At 44.5% G+C, this 16,765-nt stretch overlaps 1 protein-coding gene across 2 annotated transcripts in view; it reads left to right on the top strand.

Annotated features, from left to right (window-relative positions):
- Positions 1 to 16,765, top strand: part of OGDHL (oxoglutarate dehydrogenase L) — a 92,000-nt gene that overhangs the window by 55,779 nt on the left and 19,456 nt on the right. For both annotated transcript variants that reach the window (XM_066600418.1, XM_066600419.1), the window contains exons 15-16: positions 658 to 808; positions 5,193 to 5,320. In XM_066600418.1, the coding sequence (XP_066456515.1) occupies positions 658 to 808; positions 5,193 to 5,320 (279 nt within the window). The remainder of the gene's footprint in view (positions 1 to 657; positions 809 to 5,192; positions 5,321 to 16,765) is intronic.

The following is a 16,765-nucleotide window of genomic DNA, read 5'->3' as shown; positions in this document are numbered from 1 at the left end:
GCCTACTGGGCTAAGGGTAAGACACTGCCGTTTCAGGTGACTGCACACTCTGCCAAGGCAGTGGGGGCCTCATAGGCAGTCTGCCATGGTGCCTCCACTTCGCAAGTGTGTAGGGCGGCTACTTAGTCATCCCTACACACTTTTTTTAGGTTCTACCAAATTCACATTTTTACGTCAGCCGACGCTTCGCTAGGTCGGAACGTTTTACCGACAGCTGTAAACTGACCACATGCGTTTATGATTTTCCTTTTCCCTCCCTCGGGGACTGCTTTGGAATGTCCCATGGTCTTTGCTGTGTCCCCCAATGACACGAGCGAGAAAAGAGGATTTTTTACTCACTGTAAAATCTTTCTCGTCTCGTTATTGGCAGACACAGCACCCACCCCTCATTTATATGACACCGTTTTTTGTTACGGTGGTTCTGTAAGTTGCACGTGGTGCTGTGTTTTCGTTAGTGATAACCTTTGTGTCATATTGCTAACTATTGTTGTCTTTCCATCCTGTGTGGCTACTCCTACTGCTGGCATACAAACTGATTAGCCTGGTGTCAGCAAGAGGGGATATAGCCAATGGGCAGAGCGAACACTCCTTAGTGTCGCCTCCTAGTGGCAGTAGCTATATCCCACTAATGTAGACTAATCTAATTTTATATTTCAGGACTCTCCAGGATCTTGAAGGCAAGATTGGAAATGACAAACAATTGTCTCGTAGACTGGGCATTAGCTGAGTACATGGCATTTGGTTCATTGCTAAAAGCAGGAATTCATGTTCGACTGAGTGGCCAAGATGTGGAGAGGGGAACCTTTAGGTACGTTTATTAAATATAATCTTTGCATATTTCAAGAAAGCTTCCTGTTTTCTGTACAGCGACAGAAGGATGGAAGTCTGAGTTGAACCCGTAACCTTCAGTTCATGAGGACTGCATTTCTGCAGCCATACAAGGCTCTTGTTTGCATTGATACTGTATACCAGTACTTGCCATTTAGGGTATGTTCACATGTTGCAGATCTGACGCAGATGCGACATTTGATGTGGAGACTTTGCGGATTCCCCACAGATTTTACCCCCTTATTTAAACGGGTGAAATCCTTTATGAAAAATCCACAGCAGAAATTGACATGCTTTGGGTTTAAACTGTTCATTTCAGGTCACTTTTATACTTTGGCTTTTTTGCAATGAGTTCTTGAAACCTCATTCACATTGCTGGCAAAATGTGGTGGCTTTTCTGCAGTGGAAAATTCACAGCATTGCAGAGGTTTTATGATGCCTTGTGTTCCTAATTGGGAAGGCAACATTTCATTTTTTTATAAAAAGAACATTTTTTTTATAGGCCTTTTAAAAATATAACCACTTTTCATCCCCAAATATGTATAGTATAGAGTTCTGAGACTTGCTGTAATCCCTTTCGGAAGGCTTGTATGAATTAATGGGAGGTGCTACATAACTTGAGGTTCTCCTAAGGGTTAGGGTATAAAAGGCATCCTAATGGTTTATACAGATATCAGTACATGTGGTTCATTAACGCCAAACTTTGAAAACTTTTCATATTGGGAACATAAATAAGTTAATACTACTATAAATAATTGCAGACCCCCCCAGGCTTCACCATTACATTGTTGAGAAGGGGAGAAGTTGATCATTTTTTATTTTATATCTATATACAGTTTTCAACATTCATTTTGATTCACTGAGCCATTCTAAACTAATTGGCTGGAGGACACGTTGCTTGGAAATAATTGTTCCTTGCTGCTCGTTCTTTGGAGAGCCATAGAAAGATTTTGGTCACAGTAAAAACTTTTATTATTCACACATGCTTTCTGCGTAGTCAGACGAGCGCCCTACAGTATCCCCAACGCACTGAATGGCACATAGGACCCGTTTATGTATCTAGCATTGATATCATGAATTACAAATCCATTTTTGTTTATCATTCAGAATGATTTGATCTATGGAGCGCTGACAGAAATTTACTTAACCCTCTACCGCTCCACCTGTCTTTAATTATGCCAGTAATCCACACATGTTTGAGAGGGCAATTTGTCGGTGACATACATTACAGTAGATGAGGGGGGCATCGCTTTCACTCTGTTTGACACTGGCAGCTACAGAGCAAGTAATACACATAATAGGTATTATCAGTGTAATAGTCCATTTTGCCTGGGCGCTTGCGGAGCTGAACATATTGGTGTGATTCAGTCAGTTAGCCTCACTCATTACTCAGGGAGTTAATGGATTACAGTAATTGCTTCAGTCATCCCTGTTTTCATAATGTGCCTCTGCCTCCCATTCTAATGCTGATTAATGAACCCTACAAGCTCTGCAGAAAGGAGGTGGAGTGGAAATATATCCCTACCAGGCACTTCTAAAAGCCATGCAATATGTTTGTCGGGTTGGACTGCTGGTTAATGAAATATCAGCTTCTCTTGTATCGGGATCCAGTTTTTCATTCACTGAACGTATTTGTAAGCGTGAAAACCAAGCATCAAACAAGTGTGGAGTGCATTGCAGAACGCTATATTGAGACTTAATTTGCAAGCAACAATTCTAAAACCTTTTATTTGTATAAAAATTGTGTAAATAGTAGCAGAAAATGTGATAAATCAGAAATAAAATTAAAAATGGCATTAAAATGCAGTTTGTGGGGGACAGTCAGAAACCTCAAATCTTGGTTAAAAAAGTGAACTGTGTACAAATTCAAAAAAAATATATATATATATTTTCAAATGCATCCTTGCTGCTTTTACTGCATAATACTTTGTTTTCTATTGGAATATGTCTTACACCAGTATGGGTGCTTTCACATCTGTGCTGGGGATTCCCAGAATGGAGCAGGAAAGGGGATTCCCCATGGCTGAATGACTCGTCTATGGACAGAACCGAACAGCGCCGGGATAACCCCACTGACTATAATGGGATCCGCTCTCTTTCCACTGAGCTGGCCAGCTTTTGGACGGAAGAACAGTCACTGCATGCAGTGCTTTTTCTTCTGGTGTTTGCAGCCACATCTGTGACAGAACCTCGGATGCAGATGTAAAACCTATGTAACATTGTAGGAAATGTATGTCCATTATTGTAACTCCTTTAAAGGCAATAATATTTCCATAAAATATGCTTTTATTAATAATCAGATTATTTACTTATGCCTTAAGCGGACCAAAGTTGGACCCATATAAGGGAAAAATAAGTAAAGTAATCTAATTCATTAATCCCTTACATGAACAGAAAGTGATCTAAAATGAGGTTTCCTTCACATCTGCATTGGAGGAACTGTTTGGAGCTTCTGCACTGATCCCTTCCACCATAATCTGCTGGCCTATCTGGGAAATTGCTGAATAGCATTACAGGAGCCATGTAGACCCCTCTATAGTCATTGGGATCCGTCTAGCTTCTGTTCCATCATAGGACGGATCTGCTTCTGGCAGGAATTCAGTTTTTATGCTCCCATTACGATACTTCAAAACGGAATCCATGAATGCCGATGTGAATAGAGCCGACGTATTCACAGCTCAATTTAAGGCTGAAACAAAGTAGCTGCAACATTTATCCAAGTAGTTTGAGAGAAGACTTGTTTGCTTTTAAAACATTGCATTGTTACATGTGATTTATATTGCTAAGGCCTCGTTCACACGGACAAAAAAGTTGTGCGATTTTTGTCGCGTTACTACAATGCTACAAATTGCATCTTTGTGAAGCCCATACTTTCCAATGGGTTAATTCATATTTACAATGTTTTGTAGAATGCAACAACCAGACACAAAACCCCGCAGGTTCGGCGATATGCACGCGACTCGTGAGGTTTTGTAGCCCATGTTTCCCTATGGAGCCTTCCTCTGTTGCATCGCATGGCACAAAAACACGGTTTTCGAGCGGTGCAATGCAACTTTGCAGGAGGAAATCTTACTGTCAAAACCATAACCTAAGCCCTTGATGCAAAAAAAAAAAAGTACACATACATAACCTAAGAGGCACTTCTCCCCCCGGTCCCCGACACAGAATCATAGAATGGTACAGTTGGAAGGGACCTCCAGGGTCCAACCCCCTGCTCAGTGCAGGGTTCACTAAATCATCCCAGCCTTTGTTTGAACACTTCCATTGAAGGAGAACTTGCCACCTCCCGTGGTAACCTGTTCCACTCATTGATCTCCCTCACTGTCAGGAGGTTTTTTTCTAATATCTAATCTGTGTCTCCTCCCTTTCAGTTTCATCCCGTTGATCTAGTGTTTCCTTGTGCAAATGAGAATAGGGCTGATCCCTCTGCACTGTGACAGCCCTTCAGATATTTGTAGACAGCTATTAAGTCTCCTCTCAGCCTTCATTTTTGCAAGCTAAACATTCCCAGTTCCCTAAACCGTTCTTCATAGGACATGATTTGCAGACTGGTAACCATCTTGGTAACTCTTCTCTGAATTTGCTCCAGTTTGTCTATGTCTTTTTTGAAGTTGGGTGCCCAGAACTGGACACAGTATTCCAGATTAGGTCTGACTGAGGAAGAGTAGAGGGGGATAATGACCTCACGTGATCTAGACTCTATTCTTCTCTTGCTACATCTCAGAATTGTGTTTGCCTTCTTTGCTACTGCACCACACTGTTGACTCATGTTCAGTCTGTGATCTATTAGTATACCCAAGTCTTTTTCACATGTGCTGCTGCTTAGCCCAATTCCTCCCATTCTGTTTTTTTTTTTTTTCATTTTTCTTGCCCAGATGTAGGACTTTGCATTCCTCCTTGTTAAATACCAGTCTGTTAGTCGCCGTCCACTCAAGCTTTTCTAGATCTTTCTGTCTTCCTTAGTGTTAGCTATCCCTCCTAGCTTTGTGTTGTCAGCAAATTTGATCAGTCTCCCATCAATTCCCTCCTCCAGATCATTTATAAAAATATTGAACAACACTGGGTCTAGGACAGAGCCTTGTGGTACCACGCTTGGATGTGCAGACATTTATGACCACTCTTTGAGTATGATCACTCAGCCAGTTGCGAATCAACCTAACAGTTGCCATGTGGTAACTCTCTCTCCTTGCCACCCCACCCCCTGAGCACGCTCAGACCAGTAAGCAGTTACTCGAGAAGAGCGATGCTCGCTCGAGTCACTGCTGTATCCGAGCGTGCTCGCTGATCTCTATTCCTAACCCTTTTTAATGTAAAAGTGACCACAGTTGTCAGTGACCTTAACTAACTGTTTTCTTCCCTGAAAGCCACCGTCATCACGTTTTACACGATCAGGACGTTGATCGTAGGATCTGTGTTCCAATGAATCATCTCTGGCCAGACCAAGCTCCGTACACTGTGTGTAACAGCTCGCTCTCAGAGTATGGTGTGCTGGGTAAGTTCATCCGGATGGGCTAGCCTGACACAAATTTATACTGGAAAATGTGAATAAACGTCTTTTGCATATTAGAAACAAGTATTATATTATGGACTTTCGTGATGTAAAGAGGTCACGTGTATTACTGTGACCATGTCCGACATGTCATGTCATTAGGTATTTTACTGATTAAAATGTTCTTTTTGATAGAAAAAAACTATTTTTGCTCCTAAATCAAGTATTCTCAGTGCACTGCCATTTTTTACAACCTTTATTTGTATAGTGCCAACGTATTCTGCAGAGCTTTTGAGGCACATGGGAAACACAAACAATATGAAAATTACAAAAGTTACATGTAGTATTCAATTACTTGAACACAAAGGGGTGGGGGTGATAACAGAAGGTACAGGGTCAGGTGGTGGAGCAAGGGGGAACACCGCAATGCATCGATAGCATGTGATATACAGTTTCTTGGAACACAAACAGGATGGGGGTAGTACAGGAGGTGTGGGACAGGAAGTGTACATGATAGGTAAAAGTGGAAATCCATAGGGAAGGGCAGGGGGCATATTGTGGAGATGGGGGACTAGATCAGGTGGTTTGGTATGCCTCTATTAAGAGGTGCATTTTTAAGGAACGCATGAAGTTCTGCGCATCGGGGATTGTCTAGATGTTTTGGGATAGAGCGTTCCAGAGGTCCGATGCTGCCCTGGAGGCAGGAATTAGAGGTTCATATTAATTAGTCTGAGTGTGTTAGCGGAACTCTCAAAAGTTGAGAAGCCATTTAGCAAGTGGCCACCAGTACAAATCCTCATTCACATTTACATTAATGAGATTTCATTGGAATTTCTGTTTTTTTGTAAGGGTAAGAATAACACAGTCTACAGCACTATTCTTGCTGTCAGATATCATAATTCAGACATACCCTATTAAAGTACATGCGGACTTGCTGGTATCTGTTCACAAACTGATCTGGCATCAGTTTGTGAACAGCACTTATCATACAGTAGTCTTGTCATAAACATGATTATTAGTCATTCTGGATTACCTATTGTAGTCTGTTATGTCTTATTGCGTATATTTGGTTTGCCGGCTATTTTTGTAGCTTTTAATATTGCATTAAAATGTTTGTTTCCTTTTTTTTGTTCTGTTGTGCTAAAGTGTTAGTGTATGGGGTGATTTATGATAATTTAAAAAAGGGATTTATCAGAAAAGAATTGTCGCCTATCCATAAAACAGGTTATAAAAGTGTGATCGATGGGGGTCTCGCTGCTGAAAATCTCACCGATCCCGAGAACAGGGGTTCTGTGTCTCGCCTCTTCCTTCCTACTGGTACAACCCCTTTAAAATTAAAGGCTTAGGTCAAGTATTAAAGGGGTTAGAGTTCCCCTTTAAATCCTCCCTTCCTAGCTATAAATATAGAAGATTGACTGCAGAAAACTCTTCATATTTCCTTTTCATTTTTCTATTAGGATGGCTATACAGGGTGATTCAAAAAGAAGCTACGTAAAGATAGAACGCTTCAAGTTTTTAATGCACCTTTACGCATGTTCGATCTGGGCACCATTGGTGACGGGGCAGGTGTCTGGTCACTTGTCCAGTTATGCCCAGACGCATCCTAGGCTATCGTCAGTTTATTGATTTCACCACATGCGTTGCTTTAGGTCGTCTAATGTCCTGAACAGCACCCACATCGAACATCTGTAAGGTGCTTTTAAAAACTTGGAGTTGTTCTTCCTTCTTATTTTATTCTTGCTGTTGTATATCAAATCACTTATGAATAAATTGGCTTTACTTTTGCGCTTTCTTTTTGAATCGCCATGTGTGCGCATCTCTCTCTATCTGTAATCTCTCTTCCGACCACATCTGATAGAAGTTTGTTCCAAGCATCCACTATAATTTAACTTCATGTAAATAATATTTCTTATATTGCTTCTGATCTCCCTTCCAAACAACCATAGATTGTGCTTGTGTTTAGATTCGTAATAATACTTTCCTCTAGAAGCAAATTGAAACATTTTAAACATGTCTACAGTTTTCGATCATGTTTCCCCTTTCCCTTTTTTTCTTCCATGCTATACAAATTGAGGGGTATTGCAGTATATTCGCCAATTGGGTAGAAATGGTCAGAGCTTAGCAAAAAGGGGATGTGGTCTGCTGCTGCCGAGAGATTTACTACAGTTTACACCAGAAACTGGTGGACATCTACACTTCCTCCAAGCCGATGTAACCTTACATTTTTGCACAGCATTAGACGAGATGTGCCAAATTTATTAATAGACGTGTGCCTTTTAATAAATTTGCTTCAACTCTAGTGCATGCTGGATTTAGACTAATGTATACAAGTTCTGTCAAAATAAATTTTCCCCATAATTCTCTAAAGTCTGTTTTGATAACTTTTTGTGCTTGAGTCCTTCCCCCATTTTTGTAGCCCGTTCGACAGCTTGTTCTGTTTTATCAGTGTGTTTTGTAGGTGAGATCTTCAGAACTGAACGCAGTATTCCAGATGTTGCCTTACTTCTATACATGCAATCACAATCTTCATTTTTCTACTCTTTCTACCTTTTTAGTTATGCAGATAAGAATCCTACTTGCTTTCCTCATGGCCTGGCTGTACTGTGGACTCATTTTGAAATGGTCAGACATCAAAACCCCTGAATCTTTTTTTCTTCTAAAGTCCTGGCTAACCCCAAACTACTAATACGATCCTCAAACTGAGGAATCTTGCAACCCAACTGCGTTATTTTACAGCTGGAAAAATGTATTTGCAGTTTCCCTTGCATTGACCATTTTATCCAGTAAAGCTGAACCATTTTTAATACGGACACCACCAGTGGTATCAATCCTATTACAGATTTTTGTCATCTGCAAACCTTACCTACCAAACATTTTCCCATGTTTCTTACAAACATATTAAAAAGATCAGGGCCCAGAACTGAGCCTTGTTGTACAGTACTTGTAACTAGTCTAGACTGGATCCATTCTTTAACTAAATTCATGGAACTTTCCAGGGATTAATTTAAAGAACTCCTAGATTATGATTGAACATTTAAGTGGAGCTGTATTAAGCTTTGCTTGAAATCCAGATAGGTGATGCCCACGGCACCACCTTCATTCAACACTTTATATGAGCTAGTCAAAGAAATCATTAGTTCGACATGATCTGCCCTCAGTAAGCCATGCTGTATGGGATCCAATAAGTTGTTGGTTTTTAACTAGTCAATTATCTTCTATTTAGAAGAGATTCCTTTATTTTACTACAGCAGATGTTGAGCTAAATGGCTCGTAGTTCCCGGCTTCTTCTCTACTACCATTCTTATGGATGGGTACACAATTGGAACATTACCTGTTAGAAGGAACTAGTTAAACAAATTTGTACAGCAATCACAAATTAGAGCAGTTTAAGAACTCTGGGGTTGATGCTATGTGGACTCCATTACCTTCTTTCACTTCAAATGTGCAAGTTAACCTAAAACGTCACAAACATTTTTGTATAGGGACTTTCAAAATATCTATCGTTTGGCCTTTAATAGTCACCACTCTTTACTCTTTCACTATATGAAAACAATTAACAGAGCTTGGAGAAGAAATTCTACAAAAGACAGTGGAAATCGAATAATATACAATGCAATCTCATTTATCCAGTACCTGATGAAAGAACCCACACACACACAACCTAAAAGATATGGATAGATTGAGCCTAATTTTTGAACAAGCCAGCGCATATATACATGGGCTGCCACCTCCCTACCTAAAGTGAAGCACTTCTTTCCTCCCTGTCCCCCTGCCACATACAGGACCTCCAAAAACAGGACATCCAAAAACCTTTGGTATTGTGTCACCCCTCCCCCCCCCCCCCCCCGGCATCCAGCTGTGTTTAATCCAGCCGAACTCGCGAAGGGGCTCGGCCCCCGAAATGCGTTTTGCGCTTGCTGTTTTTTGACTGACACAAAAACGTCTCGCAAACGTCTTGTCTAGCACCTTGCATCACTTAGGGCAGTGGTGGCGAACCTATGGCACGCATGCCAGAGGCGGGCACGCAGGGCCCTCCCCGCTGGCACGCATTGCCGTCGGCCGCTCACTACATTAGTGAATACCTGCAGGGGCCACAGCTCCCCTGCAGGCATTCACTAAGCAGCACTGCTAGCTGCACTGATACCGGCACACACTGTGACGTCAGTGTGCAGCCGGGATCCTCCTCCCCCCTCCCCCGACGTCTCCTATTTGGTTCCACGAAAGCAGGGGGGGAAGCGTCTGGTAGGCTTATTAACTTTTTCCACACAACTTCTGCCCTATTCAGCAATTCCAGCAACCTGATTGGTTGTTTGGGTTGACTGATTCACCAAACAACCAATCAGGTGGCTAGATTTGCTGAATAGAGAGAAGTGGTGTGGAAAAAGTTAATAAGCACGTCGAGCAGAGGAGGCGCGGCGCTTCCACAAGGAGGAGGGGGTAAGTATGTGGGTCTCAAGGGGGGCGCTGTGGGGTGTCACTGTTCTTACTGGGGGGGGGGGGGTGCTGCAGGGAGTCACTGTGCTTACTGGGGGGCCGTTGCGGGGGGTCACTGTGCTTACTGGGGGGCCGTTGCGGGGGGTCACTGTGCTTACTGGGGGGCCGTTGCGGGGGGTCACTGTGCTTACTGGGGGGCCGCTGCGGCGGGTCACTGTGCTTACTGGGGGGCCGTTGCGGGGGGTCACTGTGCTTACTGGGGGGCCGCTGCGGCCGGTCACTGTGCTTACTGGGGGGCCGCTGCGGGGGGTCACTGTGCTTACTGGGGGGCCGCTGCAGAGGGTCACTGTGCTACTGGGGGGCCGCTGCAGAGGGTCACTGTGCTACTGGGGGGCCGTTGCGGGGGGGTCACTGTGCTTACTGGGGGGCCGTTGCGGGGGGACACTGTGCTTACTGGGGGGCCGCTGCGGCGGGTCACTGTGCTTACTGGGGGGCCGCTGCGGGGGGTCACTGTGCTTACTGGGGGGCCGCTGCAGAGGGTCACTGTGCTACTGGGGGGGCCGCTGCAGGGGTTTCACTGTGCTACTGGGGGGGCCGCTGCGGGGGTGTCACTGTGCTACTGGGGGGGCCGCTGCGGGGGTGTCACTGTGCTACTGGGGGGGCCGCTGCGGGGGTGTCACTGTGCTACTGGGGGGGCCGCTGCGGGGGTGTCACTGTGCTACTGGGGGGGCCGCTGCGGGGGTGTCACTGTGCTACTGGGGGGGCCGCTGCGGGGGTGTCACTGTGCTACTGGGGGGGGCCGCTGCGGGGGTGTCACTGTGCTACTGGGGGGGGGGCCGCTGCGGGGGTGTCACTGTGCTACTGGGGGGGGGGCCGCTGCGGGGGTGTCACTGTGCTACTGGGGGGGGGGGCCGCTACGGGGGTGTCACTGTGCTACTGGGGGGGGGGCCGCTGCGGGGGTGTCACTGTGCTACTGGGGGGGGGGCCGCTGCGGGGGTGTCACTGTGCTACTGGGGGGGGGGGGGCCGCTGCGGGGGTGTCACTGTGCTACTGGGGGGGGGGGGCCGCTGCGGGGGTGTCACTGTGCTACTGGGGGGGGGCCGCTGCGGGGGTGTCACTGTGCTACTGGGGGGGGGCCGCTGCGGGGGTGTCACTGTGCTACTGGGGGGGGGGCCGCTGCGGGGGTGTCACTGTGCTACTGGGGGGGGGGCTGCTGCGGGGGTGTCACTGTGCTACTGGGGGGGGGGGGCCGCTGCGGGGGTGTCACTGTGCTACTGTGGCGCTGCTACGGGGGGGGGGGGCGCTGAGGGGGTGTCACTGCTACTGGGGGGCCGCTGTGGGGGGGGTGTCACTGTGATACTGGGGGCTGCTGTGGGGATGGTCACTATTATCGCTGGGGCCGCTGTGGGGGAAGGGGGGGGGTCATTATTATCGCTGGGGCTGCTGGAGGTGGTCACTATTATCGCTGGGGCCGCTGGGGGTGGTCACCATTATTTCTGGGGTATGTTTACATGTGATGGAAATGGGCAGGGCTGTTTCAAAATATACAGCATGCAGATTTTGACTGCTTTTTGGATGCGGAAATGCTACACAGAAATTCCGCTGAGGACATTCTGCAGTATTTCTGCATCCTAAAAGCCGTCAAAATCTGCCTGATGCCTATTTTGAAGCGGCCCTGTTCTTTTTAGAAAGACTGGTAAAATTGTACGTTGTGATGAGCCCCGCTTATCACGCTGGAAAGCAGAAATTCAGCTGCGGGTGTACCACGGGACCGGACAGCTTCCATAGGCTTCTATGGAAGCCTGCGGGAGCCATCCGCGCAGGAGACCCACAGAAAATGGAGCATGCTGCGTTTTTTTCTCCTGCACGTGAGAAAATGCGAATCCATTAAAATGCCATCAGCGGGTGCAAATTTCAATTTAATTGACCGCGGATGGCCAATGATTCCCTATGGGCAAAATTGAATGCGGATTTCACAGCGGAATCCGCAATTCAATTTTGTTAGTGGACATGAGGCCTAAAAGGTTCGCCATCACTGACTTAGGGATCGGCAAGTGTTTCCTACTTGTTTTCAATGGGAAACCCTGCGTCACTTGCATCTCATGCGCCGTGCCTTATTTTTCCCGGATCCATTGAAAACAATGGGCGAGGCATTCCAGGGGAACACCCAAAGGTAGGACATGCCGCAATTTTTTTTTGGCACCCTGATGAATGGAGTTCATATTTGTGTGTCTTGCAACGCAGAAATCTCACGCAATTTTCTCGGCCGTGTGAAAGCGGCCTTAGGAGTGTACAGGAAGAGGCATATGGGGGGCTGTAGGAAAGCTTTGGAGAACAGGGCAAGGCTTCTGTGGTGCTCTGGAGCATTGGCAATGGAGTAGTGGAAGACTGAACTGCTGAGTACAAATGCTTTTATTTTTTTACTTTTCCTGCATTTATAAAAAATGTTTAGATGTCTCAGACAACCTATTTACTGAGCTTCTTTGCAAAAAAAGAGACTAAAAGACTAAATGATCACCTTGAAATGTTTTACATTTATCACAGTGCCTAAATAAAGAGCAACATATGTGCAGAAAAGCCGAAACAGATCTATCATATTGCGAGTCTCTCAGCCATATCTCCCAATCAACACAAATGGGCTCATAATGTGGAAGATAAAATTAGACTTGGATTAAGAGCTGCCAGGGGAAATTTCAGTTAGTATACTCTGGAAATTTGGGATGAAATTTTGTACTTCCCATAAAGACAGCCTTATAGGTGGACATGTAAAGAAACATTTATACTTTTCAAAAATTTCAATTAAAGTTCGACCCCCACCGAAAAAAATCAATTGCCTTTTTTCCCCTCTCAAGTCCTTTTTAGAATAGGATTATCTTTTTCTAAAGAGCTATACACAATTGTTATTGCCACATCTGTAATCACCAGAACTATAAACCACTTTAGGGGATACATCCGCAGTTTTACACCACGGGAATGTACAAAAAAAAGGCCCCGCTGGCGATCGCGGACAAACGCATGTTTTACCGTTTTTTTCTGTGGTCTCTATTAATATTATATTAATGGAGACCTCCCGCCACACGAAAACGCCATAAAATAGAACATGCCACGATTTTTTTCCGTAAATCCGCAGCAGAATCCCACATGTGAGGACTGAGCTATTAGGTTTATTAGAACCTAATAGCTGTGTTATTCCGCCGCAGATTTAAGGCTCGGGAAACTCGGCATAAAATCCATCCGTGAGCATTAGCCCTTAAGAACAAAAAGCAATGACAATATTGCTGGTTTTTAGCTCACCTTGCCTCTTCTGCAAAAATAAAAAATGTACAAGGTCATATGAACCTAAAAATACTTTTTGCAGGATGATGTATAAAATTAAAACCTCGCAGCTGTGTTGACAGGAAAATAAAGTTTGGCTTTAGAATACAGAGGCGCAACCTAAAAAGTTTGCTATGTGTAAAACAAAAAACTATATAAATCTCGTATTGCCCGATTTGGTACAGAATCGCAGGACAAATTTACCATGTCATTTACACTACACAAATAACACTGTACAAACAAAGCATTAAAACAATGGTGGAATTTTTTGCTTTCCCTTATAGGGCTCATGCCCACAGCCGTGACAGACACCGCCAGCGGAATATCACAGTGGAGTCCGCCACGGTGCCCCTCCAAAACGCCCATACTTGCCACTCTGGATCCTCCGTACGCGTCCCGCATGGAGGGCCGGTGTGGATGCACAGTACGGCGCGTGATGTGTCAGTGGAAGTATGACGTGACGGCCGGCTTCCATTGACTACAATGAAAACCAGCCGCGCGTATTCCCATGGGATTTAGAACATGCGGCAGTTTATTTCACGCTGCGGAATTCCGCGGTGGAATTCTGCAGCCGAAACATTGAGCTGTTAGGTTCAATAGAACCTAATAGCTGCAGGGCAATGCCGCGGATTTCCGTCGCGTACAACGCGGCAGAAATCCGGCCGTGGGCATTAGCCCTTAAAAATACATTTCTCAAAACATTGTTCACCTGCCAGAGTGGCGATACTTTAAAGATGCCAAACAAAAATAAACTGTTACTTAGCTACTTTGATGAAATGGGTAAAACCTTGTCTTTCAGAATTCACTGGCGCAAAATGGTGTCCCCCGACTAATTTATATACACAGCATTTTTTGGCAATACCCCCTACATCAATGGCTAGTAAAGAAGCCACAGATTAGGTAACACTGGACCATCTGGATGGTCTGATTTGTACAATGGCCTGATTTGCCACATGGTTATGTGCCGGACACAGCTATGTGGAAAATAATGATGCTGCACAATGCTCGCCCTGAGAAGACCCCACATTATAAATGGAAATGTCAGCAGAACCCCAAACAAAACTACTACTAATTGCTAGATGAATACGTTAGGGAATGCATTTTCCAAAATGGGGTCACTTCTCGGTTTCCACTTTACAGTTACCTCGGAGGCTCTACATAAGCCACATGACACCTGAAAGTTTGTTTAATAAAATCTCTGTTTCAAAAACCAAATGATGGTCCTTCCCTTCTGAATCCTACAGCATGCCCACACAATAATTATCTGTATATATGGCATTGTTGTACCCGGGTAAGCCTGCTTAAAGATTTATGGAGTGTCTCCAGTGTCACAAGCTGGGCACAACATATTTAGCACTGAAGTGGCATATCTATGGAACAGCTGCAATATTCACTTTGTAAAATGCATTGTACACTTATTTTCTCGTAAACACCAGCAGGGCCAGAATACTAACTACACCCCTAGATTAGGGGTACTCAACTGGTAGACTGTGGCCATCATCTGACTAGACCAAGAGTGGACAAGCTTTGTATTTGAGGTGCATGGCTAAGCAGCTATAGTTCTGTAAACCAATGGGATGAGAAAAAACGGCATCATTGGGTATTAGAGAGGAGGGATGACAATTTTTTTTTCCACTCCTCTCGCCTTGATAAGTCTATTTGAAAGTCCATGCATTGCACTTGTGGGGCATTTCGTCTTCCTCTTTGTATGCGGTGTCGGCACAGCAGGAGGAGGCAAGGAGCAGTGACATGCCATCACGGGTGTGTCTACTCCATCTTCAGTCTCAACGGTTTTACTACAATACTCTGCATGCAGTTATGTCTCTATATGGCAGATATATAAATGATTAGTGTTGTGGTCGGATTAGACACTGGGTCTTGCCACTAGAGACCATAAAAGTGCTCCACTAGTTGTCCTATAAAATGTTTCTTAGAGGCAACTTTTGTGTAGTGTACCTCTTGTTGAGAAGTCATTGACTGATACATTCCCCTATGATGCACTTGGACATTTTGCCCAGTTAACCGACTTTTAGAGCGAATAATTGGAATGAGGAAAGCATTGGTCATTCTGACCAAGCTGTTGGGGGGTGTTGGGAGCAGTGAATTCAATAAATGTCACACAGCTCTTCTGCTTTCAATGGGGCCGCAGCAGTGCCAACCCCGCTGTATTCCCTATGTTTTCAATGGGGCTGGCGCTGCTGTTTTCTCTGCACTGAGGCAGAATTTTAGAATTTGTACCGTGTTTCAGAAAATGCGTATTTTTGGCTGCTGACTTTATATTTCAGATTCTGTTTAATTAAAACATAAAATCGATGTTGACACCTAAAATCTATTTGGTGTTTTTCCTACTCCTTAATATGATTTGATATTCATTAAATCAGTCCTTTGATGCTCAATAAACGTTGTCATCTCAATGGTAAGGTAAAATCCTGCAGGGCTCTTTCCCAGAGGGAATTTGACCTGGTAATAGTAGAAATGACAGATACATGACACCTGCCATTGAGAGCTTAGTGGTGGCTTCTATTTGTGTCAAGCTGTGTGTGTAGAATAACAAGAAGTCTGCCCCTGCCTGTCATCCACTCCATTGTGCCCATATGCACAGTACACTTGGCAGGATAGGGCTAATTAAATAAAAGACATTGCTGCATCATCAGCAAGTTTAAAGTGAACTTATCTAATATGTTCTAATTCAAAACAGCCCTTTTCTTACTGAAGCTGTCATTAATAAAACCTAGTTAAACCCATTATTATAAGTTTGCTAATGAAGCTAATTCCAATCAAATATTTAGCTCATTTGGGTTAAAAGGAGTCATTTATAAGGTGCAAATGAACACATATATGATCTAGTAGTTTTACATTTTGAAATATTGATATTGCAATTTTACCAACCACTAAGAGGCAACCCTTAGACTAAATAGTAACAAGCATGTTTGGAATTGTATATTCACATAACAAAATGATAGTTTTGCTGTTTTTAGGACTTTAGGTGCTTCCTATAACACCATGGAATACACTTTGTAAAACAAAAACCTGAAGCCCCTAGAAAGAGTTGTTGCTTTGCTGCAAAACTCTGCATGCAGTTACATCTCAAGCAGATATGTAAATGATTAGACTTGTGGTGCAGTTAGGTGGCAAAATCGTTCAACTGAGGTCCTAAAAGTGATTTCTCTTTTGGCCCGTAAAAAGGCTCACAGATGCTACTTGTGTGTAGTGGACCACGTTTTCCACTTATGTCGAGCTTGTTAACCACTACGCTTGCCCCTATGACACAATCAAAGAGATTTCGCCCAGTTAAGAGCGGGGGCACATTATTGGAATGCGAGAAGCTGGATAGTCATATCAATGAACTGCCCACCACCTTGGCCATTCTGACTAGACTGTTAGGAGGCGTTAGGACCAGTGGATGTGTGAGGGCAGACAAGGCGACCAGGCTCAGGATACCCTCAACAGACTACTAGTAGAGAGGATCATCTGACCAATAGCACCAACTGTTCAAAGACAGGTGGCACCACTGTTACAGGCCCCTCCGTCTGTCAGAAAAATGTATTTCAATAAAACCTCTGTTCGGTTCTGTCCAAAGATGGAGCTGTTGGGCCAAGGGATTCCCCTTTCCGGTTACTCAAAAGGAGCAGGAAGCCGGAACACTGAGCTCAGGTGTGAAACGACCCCCCCTTGTTTTCCTTGCCTCCAAGCAAACAA

Source organism: Eleutherodactylus coqui, chromosome 4, assembly GCF_035609145.1.
Source record: "Eleutherodactylus coqui strain aEleCoq1 chromosome 4, aEleCoq1.hap1, whole genome shotgun sequence".
Taxonomy (NCBI): domain Eukaryota; kingdom Metazoa; phylum Chordata; class Amphibia; order Anura; family Eleutherodactylidae; genus Eleutherodactylus; species Eleutherodactylus coqui.
This window is presented reverse-complemented; position numbering and strand designations above follow the sequence as displayed.